Source organism: Parasteatoda tepidariorum, chromosome 8, assembly GCF_043381705.1.
Source record: "Parasteatoda tepidariorum isolate YZ-2023 chromosome 8, CAS_Ptep_4.0, whole genome shotgun sequence".
NCBI lineage: Eukaryota > Metazoa > Arthropoda > Arachnida > Araneae > Theridiidae > Parasteatoda > Parasteatoda tepidariorum.
The window spans coordinates 67,909,721-67,937,295 of NC_092211.1; the positions used below are offsets into that span (position 1 = coordinate 67,909,721).

Genomic DNA, 27,575 nt, shown 5'->3' on the forward strand with positions numbered 1-27,575 from the left:
TCATTACCTTTTTTTCTTTATCTCGTGTTAGCCTTTCTGTTACCCACATTTATGTAAACAAAACCCTTAAGTGGAATTTTTTATTTTCTAAATTTGTTATCATATGAATGCATAAATCTATAAATGAGTAAATAGTTTCCTATTAACTTAAGTTCGTAGAAACTGTAATTACCGCGATCTTATGAAGGAAGAAAAGAAGGCTTAATGCAGACTAGACTCCTTTTAATGTAGTTAAGTTATAACTATAAGAGATCTTTTATGAGTCTTAATAATGAGTGTTAAACTAATGTTGATTTAAAAGTTGCAAATCTTTCTGCTTTTTTTCTTTTATTTAATTAAAGCACAACTGGCTTAGACAAAGTATACTTTACTCTGCCCATATTCAAATGTTAATTTGTGGGAAAAGTCATTATTTTTTTAATTTTTTTTTTTTGTGAAATCTTAAATTTAGAATTCTGTAACTATAGTCCATAGTGTTTTTCTTTTTCATTTAGACTTAAATTTTATATAAATTATTTTTTGTGAAATTTAATACATTTGTCCTAGCATTAGACTTATGAACTTCTTTACATATATATTTTTAATGCAAATAATTAATAATTTACTATTTGGATTTTATCTTAAAATTCTTCATTTTTTTAGAGTTTAAATCAGATATGAAAATTTCTTTGACTTTTGAATATCTGATCTAAGTTCACATAATTTTCAACCTTTTTTATTTCCTGGTATTAAGTTTTCTTAATGATTTGTGTGTGGAGTAATTAAACATAGTATCTCTAAAGACATTTTGATTAAATTCTTAATGTATAAATATTGTAAATTGCTTCAAATTTTACTAAAACAGTAAATGCCATTTACATTAACCATAGAAATGAAGAATGAAGGAGAATGTTTTCATTTTTCTTACTTGTGTGATTAACGTAAGTGGTGATTGCTGTTATCCATCCGTTTAGTCTGGTTTAGTTATATGGGTTATCTGGTTTATTCCAAAGATTTCTAGTGTACTAATTTTAATTTTATGTTTACTCTTGCTTTACTGCAGGAGGAAGTAATTAAAACTCAGGTAAATATATTTATTACCTCTTAGATATAATATTCAATTAGGAATTTAGATGTTTTCTTCATACATTTTTTGCTGGTTGCTAAGTTATTGATTTGCTTAATTGATTAGCTTGCTCAGTGATAGTGCATTTGTGTGCTTGTGAGTTTTATCTTTTTTTGCATTAATTGAGTGGTTAGTCCACTAATTTATTTATGAGCTTGTTTTATTTTGGAAATAATTATAAGTGCTTTTCTTTCTTTTCAAGTTTTATTTGGTGAAAAGCGACCTCTTTGAGTATGATAATTTAAGCAGTATAAACTAATGCGGTGTTTAAATAGTATTTTATTACTCTTATAATATTAGCAAGGCAGTGGGACTGTTTCCCAGCATGGAGTTTTTAGAGCCCGCTCCTAACTGTGCTGATTAAGTTTAATTGAATTACATCTTAAGAGAAGAGTAGATTTATTCTTTCTTTCTCTTTTTGTTATAAATTTATTTTGTTTACAAGTCAAATGTTTCGAAAGCACTTCATTTTAATACAGAATATTTTCCAACACTGCAACAACAATATTTTTTTTGTTGTCACTTTTTATCGAAATACGAAATTTATATATTGATTGGAGCATTTAAAGTTAGAATCATCAAACCACATTCAGTAGGAATGTTCCTTAAGATTTGAACTTTTTGCTGTAGTTTAATTTTCTGAAAGAAATGTTTAAAATATCAATAGAAGAATTATTAAATCGTTAAAACTATTAACAACCACTAACTGTTAAATTATATTAAAAAAGTTAAAGAAATTTAAAGCTCGGTGTCATGAAAGAGACCGAATAACTTATTAATGACATTAGACTATAAAATTGAAATATTCAGCTATTAGTTTAAAAGACAATGTTTGAATTACAATTAATGCTTTGTTATTTTGAAAAATACTAATTTTTTTTGAAGTTTTTAGTTTTTCTCGGAATTCCATTAGATTTTGTAAATAAGAATGTTATATTTAATTTCCTAACATGCAAATTTTGTTTTGGAATATTAGTTTGCACCAGTAATCCTTTTCCTAGCCGGTGTGTTTTTCGTACAAAAGATATGTTCTCATATATAGCAAACAATAATTCATTTAGGTGCTAATAACTTATGTTTTCCGAAACAATTATTTAATCCACACCTAAAATAGGTTAGGTTTTTTGATGTTGTCAGCTTTTTCTTGTTCATTGGATGCTAAGTATTCATTTTTTTTTTTAAAAAAAAAGCTTGAACACTCTACATGAAAACTATTATTTCGTGACGAAGATATTTTTAAATCTAAATGATGATTAACTTAGTTTTATGATAATTTAGCCATATTTCGTAGGTAAAAATGTATTGCTAACAAAACAAATTTTATTAATTAAACTTCAAACGCAACATATTTTTTAAAAGACTTAGAATTCATTTATATTTTAATTGCGTGCTTGCAAAACATTGAATTGTCAGATTGTCATTTTATGAACATTCCTTGTCAGATTATGCTTTCATTGTTGTCTAACCCTTTAGTAATGGTTTGGTAGTTCATTTATTGTATCCCTGTTCAAATGATTGTTTTGCTTTTGCATTACATATAATTGAAAATGTATTATCGAGATGTTATTCAAATGTATTGAATTAATTTTTTTAGCCCAAAAAGAAATACGAAAAACAGCCATCCTTTATTGATGCAACTGGTAATGAACTTCATCCCTATCAGTTAGAAGGTGTTAACTGGTTAAGATTTTCTTGGGCTAATGGTACAGACACTATATTAGCTGATGAAATGGGTCTGGGAAAAACTATACAGACTATAGTATTTTTATACTCCCTTTATAAAGAAGTAAGTATTATGTTAATTCTTAACATCCTACTATTTTATTAGGTGTTTTTTTTAATAAACATATAATGAGTTAAAATTAAAGAAAATTATATGTAATTCAAATTTTAAATGAAGTAGGAAGAAAAGTTTGCCTGTAAGCATTGCCCTACCATTCTTTAATATCTAAAAAGCACATAAGAGAGAAATAAAATGTCACAATTATGTATAATTATGACCCTTAAAGTTTCATAATTTGTTATAAAATTATTTTAAATGTCAAGCATATGCCTGCCAAGTCTCCTGTTTTTCAATAAAGACTCCTGTATTTTACAGCTATCTCCTGTTTACTTGTATATACTAAAATTTCTCCGTATTTGTTGCAGAAATTCAAAAAAAAAGGGGGGAAAGGAAAATAAGTGATAAAATATCCATTGATGGCAAAAATACTTCTCTTATTCCTCAACAGATGGTGCAATTGCCAGTACTGCAGTATGTTGAATGTTAATTGTTTAAGTCGAGTCGTAATGGCTCAGGGGATAGAGAGTTCGCTTTCCAATGAGGTAAACCCAGGTTCAAATCCCAGTGATGACTGGTCGGTACGAATTCCGCATGCGGCTTGCACCGGCCACAGTGCTGACGTGAAATATCCTCAGTGGTAGACAGATCAAGGGTTAGAGGCCCCTTGTAGTCATGCTAACCGTGAAAGGTTTTTGCAGTTTTCCTCTCCATGTAACACAAATGTGGGTTAGTTCCATAAAAAAAGTCTTCCAAGAAGCAAATTTCTCCGAATACTTGATCTAAGAGTTCCCTTGTCTTCTGGATTATTTTATTTCTCAAATGTTGGCAGATGTGCAAGCATTACTTAAATGGACACTTGAGTAATGTTTGTCAATTTTAGTTGGTTCACACTAATGAAGTAAACTGTTGATAAACCTGAGGAAATATCTTCAATCCATAAGTTAAATGTTTTTATTACATTCTTGGGAAAATCCATAGTGATGTTACTTTTCCAGTAATAGTTCCTATGTTCAAATCTAGCATAATTTCAATGTCATCACATAAAAACATTAAATAATCACATATGCAATTTAAATTAGTTTGCTGCAAGCTGTTGTAAGCTTTCCATTTAGTGATTCATTGTGACATTTTTCTATAAAATTGACAGCACTTTATATGAAAAAGTTACTGTTCAAACTCAAGGTAAGCAATGAAACTGGGCAACTTTAAATGATTCTAATATGTTGATGACAGTGATGACATTTTTAGACTTTCGTGTACTAGATTACAGATTTTTAGTAACAATTAGCAATCTTTTTATCAAATAAAATATTTGTTATATCTATTTCTGTTAACTTTAATTCTTAATATCTTGATTCAATTTTAAAGATTTATTTGCTGCTCTGTAGAGTTGTAGAATTTTTACATCTGATCAATGTTTTTGTCATTTTTAAATTTAACTAACAAGAGTACTCATAATTTATTTTTTTCGTTGTTCATTAATCTATTATTTTGTCCCTTAGCTTTTCTAAACTGATAAAAAAAATTGTATTTCAGGGGCACTGTCGGGGACCATTTTTAGTAAGTGCGCCTCTTTCTACTATAATCAATTGGGAGAGAGAGTTTGAAACCTGGGCCCCAGACTTTTATGTTGTCACATATATTGGTGACAAAGACAGCAGAGCAGTTATTAGGGAACATGAATTTTCTCTAGAAGAGGGTGCTGTACGCAGTAGCAAAGTTAGCGGAAAAGTATCCCGCATAAAGGTAAGCTTTTTTTTATTATAAAAGATACTTTAAATAACCCGAATAATTATAAATAGGTAAATTTCTTTAAATAGCCTGTGGTTGTAATATTTGTACTGCTTCATCATTATTATAACTGTTCATTGGTGTCATACCATATTTGGATTGATTGAACAATTAGGTAAAAGGTTATTTCTTGCCAAAGAAACAAAGTTTGTTTAAAGCTTATTAGTTTTCGAAAAATTAAAATCAAAAGATGGTTGAACTTAAAAAATTTTTTTCGTTGCATACTGAAAAGATTAGAAACAAAGCACTTCAGTATTAACAAAAATGAAAACAATTAAAATTAAGAAATAAAGCTCTTCAACCATCATTTAATAACAATGTTTAAACTTGTAGCATGATTTTAATCAAGTAACTTCTATTCTTACATGCGATTCTTGGATTTAAAATTTGATGGTCACCAATTAGCTTTAGTTTTTTGTACCATTGATCTAAGGTAGCTTCAATTATAATCCTAATGATAAAATTTGGATCATGGGCGATTCAGATAAATGAAATTCTACTCAATTCAATATTTAATCTTAGGAATTAAAGTTTAAATAGTATAAATCTTATATTGTTCTTGTTAAATATTTCTTTTACAATAAGTGAAAAAGGTCAAATCATAATTAAAAATAAATTATATCAAGTTTTAAGCAAGTCAATTTTTGTAAAGTCCGATTTCCTGATTTAATATTTCGAGCTATTACAACAAAACCTTAAGATTATTTTTGAAATTAAAATCTCAAAGTAAAAATAAAATTCTCATATTCTTTGCACAACTGTAGTTAACTAATATTTAAAGATAAGTCTCTTATAACCTGTCTAATGTTTCCTTAAAAACATTCAAAAATAAGACTAAAATTTTTACAATTTTACCATATTTTTTTATTTTTAATAATTTTCATAGTAAGAACTTTTTAATAATTTTTTTAGTAATTTTGGATTGTATGTATTAAATTGTAATTAATAGTTAAAGTTCTAATTACAATACTTGGTTTTATAAATAGATAATTGCAATAAATCTTTTCTAGTTCATTATGTTTCTGCAAATCTATAAATATAGTTCTTTCATTATATTTTTATGCTTGCATAATGTTCAAAATTAATGTCTGATTTAAAATATTAATTGTTAGTTTGATAATTATTAACCTAAAATTTAAAAAAATATTCTATCTGAATTGCAGAAAGATGTCCAAATAAAGTTTCACGTTTTGCTTACATCATACGAGCTGATCTGCATCGACACAACGATGCTTGGTTCTATTGACTGGCAAGTTCTTGTAGTTGACGAAGCTCATCGACTGAAAAACAATCAATCAAAGGTTTGCATGTTCTTGAATATGTTTAACATGTTTAAAAAATTGTGTTATGTTGCCCTAATTTTTGTTTTTTTCTTTCTAGTTTTTTAGAATTTTAAATGGATACAAAATCAATTACAAATTGTTGCTTACCGGAACACCTTTACAAAACAATTTAGAAGAACTTTTCCATTTGTTAAATTTTTTGAGTGCAGCTAATTTCAAGTAAGTGTTTTCGATCCTTCTATAAAAAATTAAACATGGTGTCTTCAAGATTTCTATAAAATAGTAGATGTCTGCTAAATGACATAAAATAAATCCTAGTGGGGAAAAAAACGTAAAGTTAAAAGATAATTATTTACGCCATAGTTTCATTTTTCACTTCAAAAGATAGTTATTAATATGCAGTCATTATTTATACATAAATTTCGTGTTTTCCAATACAGTGATACCTCGAGATAAGAGTTTAATTCATTCCGTAACCTTGCTCGTATGTCAATTTGCTCCTATCTAATTAAATTTGAATTACTTTGCATCTAATTTGTTCTGTGTATTTATTTCAAACTAGTTCTCTTAGTTTGTTCCAACAATACCGCAATATAATAATTCAACTTGAAGGAAATTATTATTTTCACTCTCCTTTATAATATTTGTTATTTCCTTTGTAATTAAAGTGTTAGAACTTTTCACGCCCTTTAAAGATTTTATAACATTTATTTAAATACAAGCAAAATTCTCTAACTTGCATATAACAATTTTCACTAGCTTGTCTCTCTTGAACCATTCGATTTTGTTAAGACTGTTCTCCGTTGTCTGTTTTTATTATAGAAATATCAATAAAGGAAATATGTATTCTAAGTTTTGTATCCTTTAATTTTAGTGACCTTCAAGGTTTTCTGAATGAGTTTGCCGATTTAGCAAAGGAAGAGCAGGTTAAAAAATTGCACGATTTGCTTGGTTGCCATTTATTGAGAAGGTTGAAAGCTGATGTCCTAAAGGTTATTTATTGTTATTTATTACTATTATTTTTTTTCAGAAAAAATAGCTGTGTTAGTTGTGTCTTATTAAAAAGCAATAAAGTAGATTACTGGAATATTTCATAACCAATAAAAACTTTACTTAAGCATCAAGAAATAAGTAATCCGAAATGTCACATAACTTACTAAATGTACAGAATTTGTACTATGATTTTTTTAAAGAATATATCTTAGTTATAATTTTTTTATTGATTACGAATCATAACTTGTACAAAATTGCATTGTTTTTTTTTGGTTACCAAAGGCTATCTTTTTAACCTTTCATTGTATGAGCTTATCCTTTTGAATAAATAGATGACTCTAATAATGGGGAGAAATATTTGGCTTGTGCAGCTTTTTGGTAATAGTATCTACATTTTGTAAACTGCTAAAGAGGCGCTAAAAAAAGTAATTTGGTTTTTGTTGATTATTGATAAAATGCTGATTAACTCCTCAGTCATTTTGCACATTTTTGCTATATAAAGTACATCTTTGTTAGTTTTATAATATTATTTCAATGGGTGTTAAGCTTTACTAAATAATTTTCATTTATTTCATTTTGCAAACCATATTTTTCCTAGCATTTTATCGTGCTTTGGGCTTTCAATTGGTCTCAATTTTTTAAGATATTTCTTGTCTTATCACAAGTAAACCTAATAATACTCTTCTTTGTTTCCTTTTCTAGAATATACCAGCCAAAAGCGAATTCATCGTTCGAGTAGATTTAGCCTCAATGCAAAAGTAAGTTTTGATGAACAATGTGTATAATCCCTTGTCCACTTTTTTTTTTAATACTGTGTATTAATTTTTTTCATTAGTAATTATTGTCTTGAAAAAAAATAAAATGGGGGACATTTTTATGATTAAATGCTTTTTACTTCAAGCATTGTATGTTTTGTCAAGTTATTTTAAACAAAATATCCCATACATTATTAATTCTACTTAATACATATATAATAGAATTAATTAATCTATTATGTATATTGAAACCATCAATGTCTTAATATGATATTTTTAAGTAATATATTTTCCCTTTGTGTTACAGGAAATACTATAAATTTATTTTAACACGAAACTTTGAAGCCTTAAATGCTAAGGGTGGTGGACATCAAGTCTCTCTGTTAAACATCATGATGGACTTGAAAAAATGCTGTAATCATCCTTACTTATTCCCTGCGGCTGCTCAGGTAACATTATAATTTTCAATGTATTCTGTGTTTTTTTTTTTCAAATTGATGTTATAGTAAAAAATTATTTGTTGCTGTAGGAAGCTCCAAAACTTCCAAATGGAGCTTATGAGGGATCAGCTTTAATAAAAGCTTGTGGAAAGCTCCTACTTCTATCAAAAATGTTAAGAAAATTAAACAATGAAGGTCATAGAGTTCTAATTTTTTCTCAGGTTAGTATATTTGGTGCTTAAATTTTTTTTCTTTGCATTAATTTCTTAGCAGTTTTTGTTTTGTTTTTGTTTTTAGAGTGTGCTGAGTAACAATAAAATTGCACAATCCAATAAAATTTATATTATTTCCCTAAAAGAAAAATAGAGGATGAAGTTTGTGTTTAAAACTTTTAATGAATTATTGATCTGTAAGAGTTAATGTTTTCAGTCAAAATTTATTGTACTTCTTATTCACTACTGTATAATAAGTGTTTCTTATTGTTAAAGTTGACAATATATTTTTTTTTTACATCTTCTCTGTAAAGTATGTTAAAATTAATTTCCAATGACTTAGATATTTGATACAGCTGCTGTTTGACTAGAAAGGGCTTCATTCTTTCATACCTAATTCAGTAATAAGATTTATTTTCAGAAAAATTAGACATAAGTTTTGGTCAATTGACATTAAGATCTGGTCAAAGTATCTTAATTTTATGACTTAAAAAATACTATTGAAAAAGATATCAAATGCAATGATTTTAATCGAGAAATGTAAAGAAATCCCCCCCCCCCTTTTATCATCTTACCAAATGTTAAGTTAATGATCATATCGGTGCCAATTTTTTCTTATTTTTCTTTCTGGTGACTAACAATAATGATGGAAAGTCAATTGCATATTTGTTATATATATATTATCCAAAAATGGAAATCCACTTTCACTGTAATTTTAGGACAATAAAATTAAATGTATAGTAATTTGCTAATGACTGTCATTATCTTTTTCACTTTTCATATTACCAGCTAGAGAAGTTTACTACAGTTTACTGAATTTTTTAGTAGAATTTCACTAAATTCCACCTCCTCTCAAAGTTTCCGGGAAACTAGAAAGTGGCTGAAGAAATTCTTTTCAGTTAACTTTCATATACTATTTATTGTTTGCTGCAGATTTAAATTAATTTATTTAAAGTGAGCCTCATAGTTATTAAGTTTTCTCTAAAAATGGTTGAGCACCTATTTTTGAAAGAATTCTTTATAACAATTGTCTGAAGGAAATTCAATATTGAAAATTAGATATGACAAAATATAGCATAGTATATTTATGTGAGCTAGTTTGTTATTCTAAACCATTTTTTAAGTTTATTCTTCTAACCTTTAACTTTTTTTGTCAGCAAGATTATTCAATTTTAGAAATACTAGGAAATTATCAAATATTGGCAGTTGTGTTAAGTGTTTAGTGCTCTTTTATTTTCTCTAAGAAATAAAGTACATTTAAGATTAAAGCAAATTTGTTCCCTTCCTCTGAAATAACATCAATATGTTACTTCAGTGCAAGTTTACATATGAAGGTGTTGCTACAGAGATTCGAAACAGTGCAATCAATGTTTACTACTTATCTACTGAATTTTTTTTTCTTTTTGTGTTGGCACTTGTGCATATTTACATACTTTTTTTAAAATATTGTATTTTTTTTATATAGATGACAAAAATGTTGGACATCCTGGAAGACTTTTTGGAAGCCGAAGGTTACAAATATGAAAGAATTGATGGTGGTATCACTGGTAGTCAAAGGCAGGAAGCTATTGATCGTTTTAATGGTTAGTTAGTAATCAAACTACCCCTTAAAATTTTTCTCCTTTGTTTAAATTAACTTATTTTATTTCTTTATTTCTTAATCTACATGGCACCTGAACTATATCTCCAATTTTTAAAAATGCTAGGCCTACTTATTATCATAATTCTTGTAAAAATAAATCCATATTCAGTATTTTTATAGCTCTCAAAATTTTTTAAAATTATATTTAATTTTCACTAACATCATTTCAAAAGATGAGATTTTCTTTTACAACAGCAGGAGCTGTAATTATAATTAATTAATACAGCAAAATATTTAAAGAAAATTTTAAAAAAAATTAAGCAATCTTAATAAAATGTTTTGTAAATATTCCAATAAGTGATTTTTTTATGAGTTAGTGCAAATCGAGATTTGCGTTATCATATAAATCAATGAATCTTGGCATAAGTATGAATGTTAGTCTCGGGTAATTCCACCATTTTGTCATAAAGATTTTAAAAGCATGAAAAGCAAAAATGAAGCAGCTCACTTCATTTTTTAAAAAAAATCATCTTTGTTGCACTTACGTGGAGTGAATATGTTTAAGTATGAGACTATTTTTGTATAATATGTTAAATGTATAGTTATTTTTAATTCATTTATTGTTTTTTTTTTTTTTCAATTTAGCTCCTGGATCACCCCATTTTGCATTTTTGCTATCCACAAGAGCGGGTGGTTTAGGTATAAATTTGGCTACAGCTGATACTGTTATTATTTATGATTCTGATTGGAACCCTCACAACGATATCCAGGTTAGTTGAATGAATTGTGATTTTAGTAAAACTTAAAATGTAATAATTCTTGAATAACTAAATATATATATTTTTTTATCAGGCTTTCAGTCGAGCCCACAGGATTGGTCAAGCTAATAAAGTTATGATTTATAGATTTGTAACAAGAGCATCTGTTGAAGAAAGAATAACACAGGTGTGAATATAATTTACTTCTAAAATAATGTGTTTTGAATCTTTATTACTTTCTGTTCAATCAATTTTTTCTTGTTATTTAAAAAAATTTAGGTAGCTAAGAAAAAAATGATGCTTACTCATTTGGTTGTGAGACCTGGCTTAGGCAGCCGTTCAAATACTATGTCTAAACAAGAACTTGATGATATCTTAAGGTTTGGTACTGAAGATCTTTTCAAAGATGACGAAGGAAAAGGTATGAAAATGCTTCATATGTAATTTTACAATTACCGGTGCATTTCAATTGGTTTTATGTATAGATCACTCTATGCTAATAAAAAAGCAGCTGGAAGTTCTATGTTAAGAAAATTTTTGACTAAAAATTTTACACTAATTTAAGTTTAAGTAAGGCTATATTTTGAGCTAAAATTCCTACTCAAAACATAAGTATTTATTAGACTATTTTTATTAACCCACAGGTATGTTTTCCTAAGCATCATTGTTAGACTCATCGCTTTTAACGCTTTCAATTAGTTTTATCATTACCTAACCCTGATTTTAAATAAATTTTCTAAATTTGTGTATTGAATTTTTTTCTTCTAGACTTTAGTTTTTAAGTGTTTTTGCTGAGCTCATTATTTTTTGAGTTGTATTTTTTTATTATGTATTATCTTTATGTGTTCATTAATATAAAAAAAATTCTGACAAATCTGCATCACTCTGCCATTTCAGTATTTTTTTATTCATTATTTGGTCATAGCTTTTCTACGTGTTAGATATAATAGTGCATATTTAGTTAACGATAGATTTTTTTTTTGTTAATGATGTTTTTCGTTTTGATTCAAATCTTTTTTTTTTTTTTTTTTTTTTTTTAATTATGCTTATTTTCAAACTTTTTAGATGATACAATCCATTATGACAACAAAGCAATTGATGAGCTTTTGGATAGAACTCAAGAAGGTATTGAACAAAAAGAGCTCTGGGCTAATGACTATTTAAGCTCCTTTAAAGTTGCAGCATATGTAACCAAAGAAGTTGAAGAGGTCAGTTTGTTATTACTTGCCTCCTCATAATCTATTTTTATTCTTCATTTAATGAAATATTAGAGATGTGCTGTATTATATATTGAAATTGCTAAATTGGATATATCTTAAGTTCACTCATGAGGCATGTAAATACAGATTCAAGTAAATACAAATTCTGCAAATTCAGGTAATCTATTTTTTCTCTTTGTGGCAAGCTTATTTCACGCATACCAACTGACCCCAACTCCCCAAAAAATGATAAAATTGCTCTTGTCAGCTCCAATTTTCTCCTTAAAATTTGAATTTTGATATAAATTTAATGAAAACAAAATTCCACACAGCTTTGAAATATCGCAACTGGTAATTGTCTATAGCATCATGCACTGTGAAAGGGATGATTGTCGGCATCACATGGAGTTTTCTGGCCATCATCTCGAGGGGGGATATGCAAAATCTTCCACTTGAGATGCTCAGAGTTTATTTTTAAAAACTTTCTAAATTAAGTATGATAAAAAGCTCACTTATTAATTCCATGTATCGGGGCTCCCACAGGTCTGGGAGAGCAGGAAAACCTGGAATTGAATTGTCAATAACAAATTCTAACATCTATTACAATTATTTATTGTAAAAATTTCACATTTTAGTCAAACTGACATGCTTCCATCCTCAATGATTTTTTTTTTTTTTTTGCTCACAAAATCTAATGTTTGGCATTTCATGTAAAAAAGCCAAGTTTTCTGATGAGAAACTGCAGGAAATAGATAAAATGTGGACTGAATTTGAAATTTACCTGATGTACCTGGAAAATTCCAGGATTTTTCTTTTTCTTTCTGAAATTGAGTGGGAAACCCTGTCTAAAGATATCTTTTAATACTTATGTAAATTTTCTTTTCCTTTTTTTGTCTGTCTTGATACATCTACTAATTTTCTTTAATGAATATGTAAATTGTAGAACTCATTTTAATTTTTGTCTTAATGTTAACAGTTTATTTCATAATTTTAATGAATAATTTGAACTTACAATTAAAGTTCATAAATATTCTATTTTTATGTTGTATTACCCTCTTTCGATTTTAATTAATTTTCACAGTATAAAAATTAAGCATTTATTTTAGAAAATAAAAATTTTAAAGGGGAATTATTATTTTATGATTTGGTTTAGCCTATGTGTGTTAATTATATTATATAGCTATTGATAGGCTTTTATAAAAGGTGGCATGTCTATTATTTTCTGTTTTTTCAATTATATTTTCCCTTTCACTTTAGTTTTCTATCTTTTTTTTTGTTTTTTGTTTTTTTTTTTTTAATTTTTTTAATGCTTTAGTTTTGTGCTGCATAACTGATCATCCTAATCTCTGTATTCTTTTCCCGTAAGAATATTCTTAAAATTTTGAAATTGAAGCTTAAATTTAATTGAAGGGTTTGGGCCACGGAACTGCTTTATATTTTAACTATTTTTCTATTATTTCTTCGTCTATTTTTCTTGTGAGAGTTGTGTCAAATTTCATTAATGGTGTAATAATATCTGTGTTGCATCATTCTGCAGAATTTTCTGCTGAGATTTTTCACCTTATTTGAGAGTTGCTAGGAATCAAATTCGTATTAGACGTTCATGAAGTGTCTATTTATTTAGCTTATTATGATGTTAATTATAATGTTTGAAATTAAGAATTTTATTCATAGACGCATCAGAATTCTAGAAACATCCTAAACTTTAAAAAATGCTTTTTTTTCATCACTTTTTAAACAGTGAGTGTTCTAACTCTTTGCCATTTGTCCATTCTGTTTTCTTACATCATTTTCTCTCGATGTTGCTGTATCAAAAAGTAGTTTAGAGAGTGTTTTCATTCTATTTTGTTTTAGTCTAGAGATGCCAACTATTAAGATTTATCCATATTTATTACACTTTCATAGTTACAGTCTTATTACAATAATAAAAATAATTGTTTTTGAGAAGAATTTTTAAACAATCTGTTAAAAATGTATTTTTTCTTCTTAATAATTAAGAGTTGAAATTTTGGTGTATGAACCTATTCTTTTACAAATTTTTCCTACTTAGATTATTTCTAAAAGCAACAAATAAAAGAAGTAAAAAAGATTTCTAGAAACTGAAATTAAAAACTAATAAAAGCAAAGTTGTAGGATGTTTCTACCCTCTTTCCCCAAGGTATTATTTGACTTATCTGAGTCATGGGTGAAAGAGTTGCAGGTGTTACAAGATAAGTGTAATTGGAGAAGTTCCCCTCCCCCAAATTTAAAATTCGGGCGACATATGTTTTTTATTTTGGTACCTTCATCCAAGTGTAACTTTAACTTTAGAGTTATGAGCAAACTTGGTATTTTACTACATGCATACTTAATATNTCCCCTCCCCCAAATTTAAAATTCGGGCGACATATGTTTTTTATTTCTGTACCTTCATCCAAGTGTAACTTTAACTTTAGAGTTATGAGCAAACTTGGTATTTTACTACATGTATACTTAATATATTCTTACATAGGCATACTATACTAGCGCATGGTAACATCATAGGTCTGCATTACTGTAATTCTGATTACTTATATTTAGTTTAGAAAAATTTGTAAGTGTATAAATAATTGTTTAGCAGTAAAATCAAATTTATTCAACAGGAACCTGAAACTGAAATCTTGAAACAAGAAGTTGAATCTGCTGATCCAGCTTATTGGGAGAAACTTCTGAGACATCATTATGAGCAGCAACAAGAAGATATGGCAAGAACTTTGGGAAAAGGCAAGAGGGTTCGTAAACAAGTTAATTATAATGACGCTATGGGCACACAAGATGATTCAACCTGGCAGGATACTATGTCTGACTACAATTCTGACTTCTCTGTTCCATCTGGTAAGTAAAAATTTGTCCTTATAGTTAATATAATATTTTTGATAACTGTAGCAAGTAATCTATATAAGTAATTTCTATAGAATAAAGTAATCTATCAATAATCTATAAAAGTAATCTGTGGAATAAGTAATTTATAGAAATGAAAAAAATTTAATTCTAATTTTTGTGGAAAATATATAGGAATACAAGTGTTGAGCATTTTAATTTGTGCTTAATGGTGCTTTGATTTTCATTTTTTAAAAGACCTTAAAGTTTTTTTTCCCCATTAATTGTTTGAAAAAAGTTCTTTATTTTTTCTTTCCCAAAATGAGATCTTTCTCTTGTTGATTGTCACCATGAATTATGATTTTTTTTTTAAAATTGAATAAAAGGAATTTTCCATCATTAAGAAGACTATATACGAAAAACTTATATTTTTATTGCTTAAGATGTAGGCAGAATTGACTATCTAATTTTTTTTATAGGTGTTTTTTAACACGTTGAATGCCATGGCGGTCACAAGTCAATATTATTAGAAACTTGTAAATCGAATTATAATTTTTTAATGCTTTTAATTTTTTTATATTGTTATCGTTACTAAAATGGTTTGAAGAAACTAATGCGATACATACTGAGAAAGTCATTTTGTCCGGAAGGCAAGCCATGTAAAATTAGTGTGGCATTCAACGTGTTAATGATTTGAAAAAGAAAGCTGTCATTAAAACCTATAATGTTGCACACATATAGGCAATATGCCTGCAACATAGCTCTCGGGTAATTGCGAAACAAAAAAAGCATATGGTTTTATTCTGAATGTGCGCAGGCTTTTAAGTCATTCTTTCAAGTTACTATTTGTATACTATTTGCATCAAAATATATTTATGTTGCCATCTCAATATCTAAGCATCATATCAACTATTACATTATTTACCGATTTTTATAAAGATTTTTCTTCTACATTATTCTCTTTAAAATCAAAAAACAATAGGTGCAAGATAAATTTTAATAAGCAAGCATATAGTTGCTATATTAACTTTCAAGTACTGAAATATTGCGTAAAAATCTATTTTCCTTTTTATAAAAGAAATTTTTTTTTTTAGTTTGATAGTAGTCATTGTAAAGCTAAATAGACAGGTGTGTTTTTGTTTGAATTTATAAAATACTTACATTTTTCAGCAGCCATAGTTCTTGTTGTTGAAGTTTTCACTATGCTGGTTAAAAAGTTGTTGTTTTACCCATTTAATCTCTTGAGGGAAATTCATTTAATTCATAAGTATAAATTCATAAAATTAAGTTTTGAAGGATGTTATTAATCAGTTTTATTGTTTCCAGATGACAATGAAGATGACGATGACTTCGAAGAGAAAAATGAAGGTATATTTTTTTATTCTGTTCATCAGAATTCTTTCTCTCTTTTTTATTGTAATCTTTTTTTAAAAAAAAATTGCAATTCTGTTTTCAGAGAAAGGCGTACGAGGTCGTAAGGGTAGACTGGGTCAAAATGAGAGAGATAAGCCATTGCCACCTCTATTGGCACGTGTTGGTGGAAATATTGAAGTAAGAAATCAAATACTGTTGATCTATTATTTTAAGTGGTTGTTGTAAGTGCAGTTTAATTTACAAATGCTTTCTAATTTTAGGTGCTAGGATTCAATGCCAGACAGAGAAAAGCTTTCTTAAATGCAATTATGCGCTATGGCATGCCGCCTCAAGATGCATTTAATTCACAATGGTAATTTTGCTTATTGTCCTTGATTTACCTTAGTTATTAATTTTATTGCATATAGTTTTAGGAACGTAGTTATATAAATCCAGAAATAATTTATTACTTAGTTTGATTGTAAATTTCATGTTGTATGACATACTAAGCCTTTTGTCTGTTAGATTGGTTTTGTATCAAAAATAGGCTATATAAATTGCTGCTGGGATGCATTATTACACAATTTAACACCTGACAATTGCAGTAATAGAGGTGTGAAAAAGAAAATTAGTAATTATTAGGAGAAATTAGATTGATTATTTTCCAGGCTATTCCCTGCTTTATAAACCGCATACAAATACTTAATCTATGTTGTAGGTTCCCAAAAGTATGAAATTTTAAATATCATTAGCGGTTTCAAACAATTTATTCTATAAAAAAATTATTGAAGTCAAAAAGTCCTAAGAAACTAAATTTTACTATAATAAATATTATCGTATCAGTACATGCACTTTTTGAGGAAAGTAAGGATTAACTTTTTTCCTGTATAGTAATTCAGTGTATTTATTGATGACTAGTTAAATATCCGTTCTCAGTACTGAGTTGGAAGAATAGAAGTAAATAATCAATGGATTAGTCCTGAACAATGCTAAAAAGTCATACTAAAATTTGAAAGAGATATACCAACATAATTAATAAAGATAAAATTATTACATATTTTTTATTTATTTATTTAATATCAAATTTGGTCTTCCCTAGTAAATTTTATTAGACTAAACGAAACATGTTTTAAGTAATTCATCCCATCAAAAGTAAAGTAAGTAGTCCTGATATAACAGAGGTGCTGAGAATCCATACCCAAACAATTTGAAACCTTATGGAGAAAATGAGACAGGCATGTTGTCTCAATAAGTGTTTTTAATGCTTGTAAAACTTGATATATAGAAATTTCGGCTGGGAATCTTAACTGAAACATGACAAAATTAGAGTAGGCTTGATTATAAATCATAAAATGGGTCTGTCGAGCAGTAATGTATATCTGTGTATTAAAGTATGATGTATATCTGTATGTAAAAGAATTAACAGAAATGTAGAAAAGCAAAGTTGTATAAACTTTAAGTTTACTTTCTGGTGTTAATTTCAAGATAAGACTTGTTTTATTATATAATTTTTTATTTAAATGCTGTTAAATTAAATTTCTTAATAGAAAGTGTTTTTGGAACTGCTGGCGTGAATTTTTGACTTTTAAATAATTAATTTATTGCTATTTAAAAATGTGTTAAATACTATAAAATTTTTATTAAACACTTCACATTTTTAGGTTGGTGCGTGATCTGAGAGGCAAGTCTGAAAAAAATTTCAAGGCCTACGTTTCTCTATTTATGCGTCACCTTTGTGAACCTGGTGCGGACAATTCCGAGACATTTGCCGATGGCGTGCCTAGAGAAGGTCTTTCTCGCCAACATGTACTAACAAGGATTGGAGTAATGTCCCTGATTAGGAAAAAAGTGAGTATTATTTCTAAGGCAGTTTTATAATTTTTTTATGCAGTTGATTTTAAAAAAAGGCCATTTCAAATTATGCAATTGATTATTGTGATAGTATATTTATTCACTTATATTATTATTTAGGTGCAAGAATTCGAGCATATCAATGGTCTTTATAGTATTCCTCCTGGTGAATTACCGAACAAATTACCTGAGGTGCCCACATCGTCAGCTCCCACAAGTGGTACAACCACCACTACTCCCACAGATAGTAAAGAATCAACGCCTGCTCCCACCCCTGCTTCCACACCAGCTCCTACTGGTGCTGAAGATGCTGCTAAAGATGTCAATATCAAAGAAGAACCCGAAAGCAAAGAAAAAGTAGATAATCCTGAGGTAATGGTGCTTTCATGTAATATGCGTTCTATTAGATATTGTCCTAAATATGTGAGAAGTTTTTTGAATATGTTTTTGTTGCACATGGAATGTGAAATAAAATTAAATAAACTTAACTATATGTCGTAGTAGACATGATATGAATCATTTAATTCAAAAAAAAATTTTCTTTTACTCAAAAAAGATATATATATATATATTTATATATGGACCAGGTCATGTAAATGAAGGTCTAAGTATATTTGAGGTTTGGATATATTTTTAAGACTCAATTTTGTTGATAATAAAAGCTTTGTCCAAAGAATACAAAGAGAAAGGGAGACTAAATTTATTTAATTATAATTTTGTATTAATTATATGTAAAATAATATGCTGTCTTGTTACTAATATTTTAACTATATCCATATAACTTAGTTTAATGCATAGTTCTTTAAAAACTCTTTAGTTAATACAGTAGAGAACCCTTTATCCGGTATCCAGATAACCGGGAAACCAGAAAACCGGGGAAAAATTTTGATCGGTTTTCCCGCCATTTTAAACTAGAATGATTATGAAAAAAAGCGGAAATGAACTCATCCTTGAAGTTGAGTAGAGGAAAATGTAAGGAAGGAGAGAATTTGTTTCCCCGTTTACCCAGAGAAACGTCATTTCCTCCGTGACCTTGAAGGCAGGGAAGGGAGGAATGTTTTATTTTTTCCTTTAGGCCGTCAATCAAACTCAAGGGTGTGGCATGCTGATTTCGTTTTCTGCTTGATTTACGAGGGGGGTGGGGAAAATGCATTGCATGCATATCAGTGAACAGAAAAAGAAAAGAGAAAAATATATTTATTTGACATCGACTAATAAAAATAAAATCTTTTTCTTTTGAATAAATTCTCATTCTTTGGAAGTGCGGTATCAATTGCAAGTTTTTCTTGGTGTGGAATCACATCTGCTGTAATTAAAAATCTTGTTTTTATCAACAAAAAAAAAAATAAAATAAAAGGAGAATTGTTTATTAATTTAAACATAGGATTATTTTATGAAGCAGATTGCAGTTTTGTTTTTCTGATTCCACTACGTTTGATTTTTTTTCTTTTCGCGATAAATTTCGCACTCAATAAATTAATTCTTTTTATTCATAAATTTTATCATTAGGTTTTTTTTTTAAAATTCCGTTGATCTTGCCTTGTTCCGGGTTTTAATATTTATGCTAGTGCCTTTTTTAACTATCGTTTCGGTTCGATAATTTTCAAGTGTTTTTATTTAGATTAATAAGTTTTCCTTTTATTTTATCGTTTCCCCCGTATAATTAGGTATGAAATATATTGCGTTATTTAATCATTGGTTTTGTTTATATTATTTAATTTAGGAATTGTAATTATTTTTAAAAAATAAATATGAGAATTTTGTATTTTTTAAACTTGATTTTCTTGTCTAAACTTGCAAATTTTTTTATTCTTTTAAATGTTATATTTCTACCATTTTTTTTTTCTTTTTAAAGTTAGGAGTACCTTTCTTTTTTCTCTTACTTTATGCATTACACTTTTTCCTTGTACTTCGGGTTCGATAAAACATCGATTAACGACACTTTTTGGTCGATCCAGAAAACCGGGAAATTCAGATATCCGGGATAGCGATGGTCCCGAGCATCCCGGATAATTGGTTCTCTACTGTATATTTTAATAATGAAATTAAAAACAATTTTTCTTGATGTTTTCTGATTTATATTAACTCTTAATTTGATATCCAACAAATTGGTATTCTTTCTTTGTAATTTATACGGGTATTGAGCTTGAATGAAAATAACTAAGATTTCATTTATTCAGTGCTTAATTTGTAATAACAATCTTAGTTTAGAAACACTAAGTTTTTTATTAATGTTTGATGCTATTAATATATTTATTCAGAACTTTAGCTGGTAGAAATATAAAAACAAAAATGAAATAGATTTTAAAATCTGTTTTATTTATCTATTTTAATTGCTTATTGATCTATTTAAAAATCAGGATTTTCACTTATTTTATTCATAGTTAACTATTTGAATTAAAGTGAAAAATTAAAGTTTGGAATTCAATTTATAAAAGAAAAAAAACAACCTTTTTAATGCACCTTAGATTATTAATCTCTTTTAAAGAAAGTTGTCTGTTGCAACTAAATTAATTTTTTTCATAGCATCAGTTCAACACTTCTTTGTTCAATGTGAGGTATTTTTTTCCTACCAAACATTTTCAATTTATGGGTTATTCATAATATTAATATTAATTTACCGGTAAAATGAATGAAATACATCTATTCAGGGTGCGTAGCGCTTTCATAAAGTGCTTAAAGGTGCTTTTTTTATTTGGTGTTTGTGAAAAGTCCTTAATTTTCTATCTTTTAAGAAGAGATTTTTTCTTTGCCGTATCGATTGTTGTTCAAAATTACAAAAAATGCATTATTTTCACAATTTTCTTTGCATTATTTATCAAAAATTAGTTATATCATCATGGTCATGTCAAGTTTTTGAAAATACTATTGAATTTTATTGGTTTTATGTTTATAAATTAAGTACTTTAAATGATAGAAAAAATAATTTTGATTACTGCACGAATCCTAATTAGGATTTTTTTTGGAAGGTGATTAAAAATATTTTTTTGAGTGCTTGAAAAGTACTTGAAAGGTGCTTATTTTTTGATTGAAAAACTGGCTACGCACCCTGCTATTGTAATTTATAACTATTTCAAACAAAACATTAAAATATTATTAACGTTTAAAAAAAATTTCCAAATTGTATAAATTACTGAACTGTGCAGTCTGTTGGTAAAACAAATTATTGTTGTTTGAATTTCAGACTAAAGAACCAGTTAAGGAGAATGCTGAAGCTGCTAAAGAGCCAGAGAAAAAAGACGAAGAGAAGAAGGAAGAAATAAAAACTGAACCAAAAGATGATGAAGTAATGGAAGTGGATTCTTCTGTAGAAATCAAAAAAGGTATTTATTGGAAGTTCTGTTTGTAATTAATGCTGCTGTAATTAATGCTGCTGGAATTAAAATATTTTAAACCATGCCATTTTTTTTCACAGAAGAAAAAGAGAAACCAGAAGTATTTGTGGATGAAGATAAAGATGCTGATAAAGAAAATAAAGATAAATCACATGATAATAAGGAAAAAACTAATGGTTTGTGTAAATTTATGAAATTTTAATGTTTGTTTATTGTTAAAGTATGCTGTTTGTTTTAGTTATAATCACCCTTAATATAATATAACACCCTTAATATGTAATTCAGAAAAAGTAGGATCTGCAAATTTTTTAGCCTAAGGGTCTACCCATCCACAAAGTCTCAAGGGTCGAGAAATTCGTTGTTCTTAGTTGTCCTTACATTTTTGATAATAAAATATTTTATCCTGATTTTTAACTTTTTGTCCTGATGTTAAGAAATATATCAGAGACTCTGTCATCAAAGTTGAATTCTATCGTATTTTATTAGATTTGATTAACAAAATTACTTCTTTAGACGACTGAATACTTTCAAGTTCACTTGTATATTAGTTTTGTAAGTAATTGAGTTTCCTTAATAATAATTGAAAATATGTTGAAGTACTCTTATTTTTTAATGAAACTGGGGTACCTAATACCTACTAAAAAATACCTCATACCCAAACCTACCAGGGGTTATGCTGTACTTAAGGCTCACATGTGTACTATAAGGCTCACTTGTGAGTTATACTCAATACTTTTTCAGTAAGTCATATTTTTGAATTACAGAACAATAGAAAACAAGAGAGGCTAAAATGGACCTAGCCATCCTTTTAGTGTAAATACAATTATTTGTTATTTTAAAAAATTGAAGGGTAATAAAAAATAGCTATAAAAATGGTTTAAAAAAACTTGCAAGCAATTTTGAGATACAACCGTTCTTCTATATACAATTTCCCTTTTTTTTAAAAAAAATTAAAGAATCTTATGAACCATTTGCTGAATTCCAAGATTTGCCTAATATACGTTAAGTAATGTTGCAAAGATTTTGTTATGACTCCTGTTCTACAAAATATTGTAAGTTTATTTAGTGCTCTGTAATATTTTCTGAACTATATTATGCCTGAAATTATCTGTGACTATTAAAGTTGCTAAAGAGAGCGTATGTCCTTCTTAATAGTCTAGTATGAATGTATTTAAAATGTCCTATTACTGATCAAACCATGCCAAAAAATGTGATTCTTTTGTAAAATATTGCCTTGATTGTTATTTTGAACTGCCACAAAGCCTGTGTTGTTAAGAAAGAAAACCATCTAACTAGAAATTTTATTGATTTATTTTTTGTATGGTTTGGGGGGTGTTTTAAAGATAATTTGATACTCTTGTCCCTTCATTCCAGTACGATGTATTGGCGGCTTTAAAGTTTAAAGTAATACTTTTGTTTCATAGCTTATCATACCGCCATAAAATTCTATTTAATTTTATTACCCAGCAAGAAAGAAGTCCATGGTACAACGGTACTTAACTTATAAATTTTTAGGACAAGTTTAGTATTTAATTGCAATTAATGTTTTTTTTTTTTTGAAATTTATGTTGTAAAATTTTAAATATTATCAATATAAATTGTGATGTGCGAAATTTGTGCATATCCGCCCTACAACCTTAGACTGAATTTGAACAGTGTTTTAATTTAATGCAGAGTGTTTTAATTTTCTTTTCTTAAAATTGCTGTTTGCCAAATTTTTGTGTTATTCAAAAGAGAATTAAAAGTATTTAGTTAACTTGTTTTGTTATAAATATGTTCAACAGAATGCCTACAACTTTTTCAAAAAAATTTTATAATTGATAGATAATAACAAAGCTGAAGTGATAGAGATAAAAGATGATGAAAAACCTTCCAAAGATGATGGGAAAGAAGATGGAGAATCCAAGGGTAAAAGAAAATTCATGTTCAACATCGCTGATGGCGGTTTCACTGAGCTTCACACATTGTGGCAAAATGAAGAAAGGGCAGCTGTTCCTGGTCGAGAATATGAAATATGGCACAGAAGACATGATTACTGGCTATTAGCTGGCATCGTCAAGTATCCTTTTAAAGCTTGTGTGCTTACTTTGAATTATGCATATTATTATTTGTGTCAATGCAGAATTGATTTAAGAACAGTGCTGGGGGAAATCGCATAGTAATATAATGTTCAAACTTTAAAAAACTTTTAATGGTTAACTTAAATGCTTGTGAACACATCATCTTAACCCATTGTTAACTGGGAACAAGTTAACTCATCATTGCACTTGCATTATGTGTTTATTAAACCTAGGATGGTATAAAATATTTCAAGGTTTGTTTTAATTTCATTCAGTAAAAATATTTATGAACTTATTTTGGATGTTTTACTACTTCCATATTCAATTACAAAATAATAGCTGCTGACATAATATAGTTTCTGTTAAAAAAATTTCCAGTCAACAAAGTGTTAAGCTTTGCAGTTTAATACCAGCCAAAGTAGTCCCCTTTAACACCAACTTACCTATTTGACGACTATGTGACCTATTCGAAAGGTTAACCAGCTTAACATAAAAATTTTATTGATGTAATGGTTTCAAAAGTAACATACATTTATTTTATTAAACATATAAAAATTATGAATAATAAATAAGTGTTCAACAAAAAAATATTAAAATTTAAAAAAAAAAAAAGCTTTACAAGTAAATATCAGGGATGAGATTCTTTCGCAGATTTCCGCTTTTCTTCAGATTTTTCCCGCTAATTTCCGCTGAAATTATTTTTTTAAAGTTAAAATATTTTATGAGGAATTTAATTTTCCGTGGAGGGAAATTATTGAAGTCCCTTTTCCTCCCTCTGAAGTTTCTCTAAAAATCATTTCCTTGGGATAAAACTGGTTGACCTTTATTCAGGGATGAAATTTTTTTTGTCTCTCGAATTTCAGCCTTTTTATCAAAAACTCCAATTCTCTAAAAGTTTAGTTTTTTTTAAAATAAATATCCCTTTTTTTATAAATTCAGTCATTGAAGTAAAATAATTATATTTATTTACGATTTTCAAAGATAAACAGAAAATTCAATCTACGCCCTAGCTGCTAACCCTTCCGCATTTTTACTTATTTTAGCTATTTTCTCCAATTTCACGCACAGAAAATAAGATTTTCCGTATTTTTTATCCGTCGGCTGGATAGCTTGTATTTTCGTAATTCAAACGTCGCTGCTTCTTGTATTGTGGCGTGAAAACAAACAAAAATAGAGGTGGATTTGCAGTGAAAATATTTATTTGCTCATTCAATTATTTCATTTATTTATTACGTCTAAACAAAAACAATACAAACAAGCCTTTTAGAAATCCCAAGTCCAGACTCTGCAAATATCTCGATTTTTATTCACACGATTTTAATATCAATCATCGATTTTCATATTTACCTGATTTAAGAGTTGCACATTGCTATTCTTATTTACGCTATTTAAATATCGTATATTATGATTCTTATTTACGACATTTAAAAATCCAATATCGTGTTTTGTATTTATGTATTTTTAAAATCGCGATTTTATTATCAAATCTCTATTTTTGTATTTACCTGATTTACAAGTTGAACGTTGCGATTCTGATTTAGGCGATTTAAATATTGTACATTGCGATTCTTACTTACGAGATTTAAAAAATCAATATCGCAATTTGTATTTACGAGCTTTTAAAGCCCTATGTAGCAATTCGTATTCGCGTATATTCAAATCCAATATCGTGATTCGTTTTTGTGGTTGTAATATCGCGCGATTTAAAAACTATGCATCGTGATTAAAAAATCATGATTTGTATTTGCGCGTTTTTTAAATTCTATGTAGAGTTTCATATTAACGTGATTTAAGTCTCATATCGGGATTTATATTCACATGGTTTATCAACTTAGTTTTCATCAATTAACTTTTTGATTATTTTTAAAGTATGTTAATTTGTTGTACTACTTTTTTTATGTTGTACTTTCCTTAACTTTTTCTTAGACATGGTTATGGTAGGTGGCAAGATATTCAAAATGATTTTGCCTTTAGTATTATAAATGAGCCATTCAAAATGGATGTTGGGAAGGGAAATTTCCTAGAAATAAAAAATAAGTTCCTTGCTAGAAGATTTAAGGTAATTTGCTATTTCATTTTACATATTTGATATAATTCATTTAGTTAACAGAGAGTTAAATTTACTAATTTTTTCTGCAAATAAATTTACATTCTTAATTACATTCTCATTTACATTCATTCATAAATTTCAATTCTTTTTTAGATAATAAATATATTTTATATTGTCAATATATTTTTTAATTTATGTTAAGGAAATGCTACATTTTACAAGCATATATCACTTAATGAACTGCAGCATTTTTCATGTTTCCTGAGGGCATAATAAATGCCGAAATTAATANCTTTTTCGAAAAATGTTCATAAAATCGTTAAAAATGATCGAATCAAAAAAATTTCAGCACCACGTGATAAAGCTTGGCTTTCTGCACAATTTGAACGAAAAAAATTTTTTTCGGAAATTTGATGGTTTCAAGGTCCTGTGTCTTAATCTTTTTTTTTTCTGTGTGTGTGTGTATTTATGTATTTTGATTTTTTAATTATGTGCCTGAATTTTGATAATACATCTATATGTAAAAGATTGTGTTACAAATCTAAAACTAATATTTTAGTTGCTTTTTATCTCATCAATGCTCAATTTGCTCAATAATTTTGTAAAGTTTAATTTTAAATTATAATTATTAAATTATTTCATTATCTTCTTAAATATGTATTTTTTAACTGTTCATTGAGTATTTAAAAAAAGAAATTGGTTAATTTAATTTCTTTTTATAGCTTTTAGAACAAGCATTAGTAATAGAAGAACAATTAAGAAGAGCTGCTTACTTAAATCTTACACAAGATCCTAATCACCCAGCTATGGCTCTGAATGCTAGGTAAATATCTCTTATGATATGCATTTTAGTTTAGGTGTGTGGTAAATTGTTTTGCTGAGTGTTTTTAATTCATATCTACTTTTCATCCTAGATTTGCTGAACTTGAATGCTTAGCAGAATCTCATCAACATTTATCGAAAGAATCATTAGCTGGAAATAAACCCGCTAATGCAGTCCTACACAAAGGTAAAAATACATATGTTTAATAATCAGGAAAATATTGCTCTATATTAAGAGAAAGTAATTATTTTCATCATCTGTTTTTGTATTGCAGCTCTGTATCATTTATTAATTTTTTAATTAGAATTAAGATATAGTTGATTCTAATAGTTTTAGTGGTGCTTAATTAAATCGTGACTGAGGTGGATTGTTTTTCACCTCATAATCAAAAATACTGATATACATACATATATTGAGAATTCTTATTCTCTAGAGGGCTTAGAAATGATATTTATTTGGAAGGTTTATATATATCTTTCTGTTTTAAAAAGTTTTTTAATTGGAACTATTGTAGAGAGAAAATAACTAAAAAGATATTTGTTCTAGCTTGCATAATCTTTATTTTCAGAATTTCTAATTTTCATCATTTGGCTAATTTATGTTTTAAATAAAGTACATATTTGGTCTCAATTTAATAATTTTATAAAATTATTCAACTGTAGAGTTTAAAAAAGAAATTTTTTTATTTTTGTAGTGCTCAATCAGCTGGAAGAGCTACTGAGTGACATGAAGTCAGACGTGAGCCGCCTACCTGCCACTCTGGCTCGCATTCCACCAGTCGCTCAAAGACTTCAGATGTCTGAGAGGGGCATTTTGTCCAGGCTGACCGGCCAGCCTCAGCCCCAACCGAACCTGAACACTACAGTCCAAGGAGGAGCTAATTCTCAAGGCCAGAGTCCAGCATTTGCCAGCACACCCCAACAGCAACAGTCAGGTTTGTCCAAATAACCATCTCCTGCTGGACTTTCAGCTCTCTGTGCATGTGCTAGCTTGCACACGACCAAAGAATGTGGTGATTAGGGTGTCTCACCTTCCAAGTGCAACTAAGGCATGCAGTGTGTGGTTCCCAGTATTCCTACAAGATTTGCACTTTTTAAACCCTACTCACCTTGTGATAAATGGACTGGCTTGTTGTGTTTGTATAGATACCATTGATAGTTTTGGTCATTTTTTTTTCTCTCCCTCCTTCCCTGTCCTTTTAATATAATATCCCATACTTGTAAAATACATATATTCTGGATGTTTTATAATTTATTTTTGTGGAATTTAATATTTTTGGAATAAGAAACATGTTTTTATATTGATTACTTTTGTAAAAAATTAGAAGAAGAAAAAAAACAAATTCCTCTGTTCTAGAAAATTAA

At 28.0% G+C, this 27,575-nt stretch overlaps 1 protein-coding gene across 10 annotated transcripts in view; it reads left to right on the forward strand.

The window, feature by feature from the left end:
- The window catches only part of LOC107443600 (chromodomain-helicase-DNA-binding protein Mi-2 homolog), a 70,671-nt gene that overhangs the window by 21,523 nt on the left and 21,573 nt on the right, over positions 1-27,575 (forward strand). For all 10 annotated transcript variants that reach the window (XM_043046864.2, XM_016057520.3, XM_016057523.3 and 7 more), the window contains 26 exons: positions 2,700-2,891; positions 4,425-4,634; positions 5,843-5,980; positions 6,060-6,181; positions 6,837-6,954; positions 7,658-7,713; positions 8,018-8,159; positions 8,240-8,371; positions 9,828-9,945; positions 10,590-10,714; positions 10,797-10,889; positions 10,982-11,123; positions 11,768-11,910; positions 14,523-14,754; positions 16,066-16,107; positions 16,196-16,290; positions 16,374-16,465; positions 17,754-17,940; positions 18,064-18,315; positions 21,128-21,266; positions 21,359-21,454; positions 23,103-23,337; positions 25,265-25,397; positions 26,111-26,211; positions 26,303-26,397; positions 26,906-27,145. In XM_043046864.2, the coding sequence (XP_042902798.2) occupies positions 2,700-2,891; positions 4,425-4,634; positions 5,843-5,980; positions 6,060-6,181; positions 6,837-6,954; positions 7,658-7,713; positions 8,018-8,159; positions 8,240-8,371; positions 9,828-9,945; positions 10,590-10,714; positions 10,797-10,889; positions 10,982-11,123; positions 11,768-11,910; positions 14,523-14,754; positions 16,066-16,107; positions 16,196-16,290; positions 16,374-16,465; positions 17,754-17,940; positions 18,064-18,315; positions 21,128-21,266; positions 21,359-21,454; positions 23,103-23,337; positions 25,265-25,397; positions 26,111-26,211; positions 26,303-26,397; positions 26,906-27,145 (3,670 nt within the window). The remainder of the gene's footprint in view (positions 1-2,699; positions 2,892-4,424; positions 4,635-5,842; positions 5,981-6,059; positions 6,182-6,836; positions 6,955-7,657; positions 7,714-8,017; positions 8,160-8,239; positions 8,372-9,827; positions 9,946-10,589; positions 10,715-10,796; positions 10,890-10,981; positions 11,124-11,767; positions 11,911-14,522; positions 14,755-16,065; positions 16,108-16,195; positions 16,291-16,373; positions 16,466-17,753; positions 17,941-18,063; positions 18,316-21,127; positions 21,267-21,358; positions 21,455-23,102; positions 23,338-25,264; positions 25,398-26,110; positions 26,212-26,302; positions 26,398-26,905; positions 27,146-27,575) is intronic.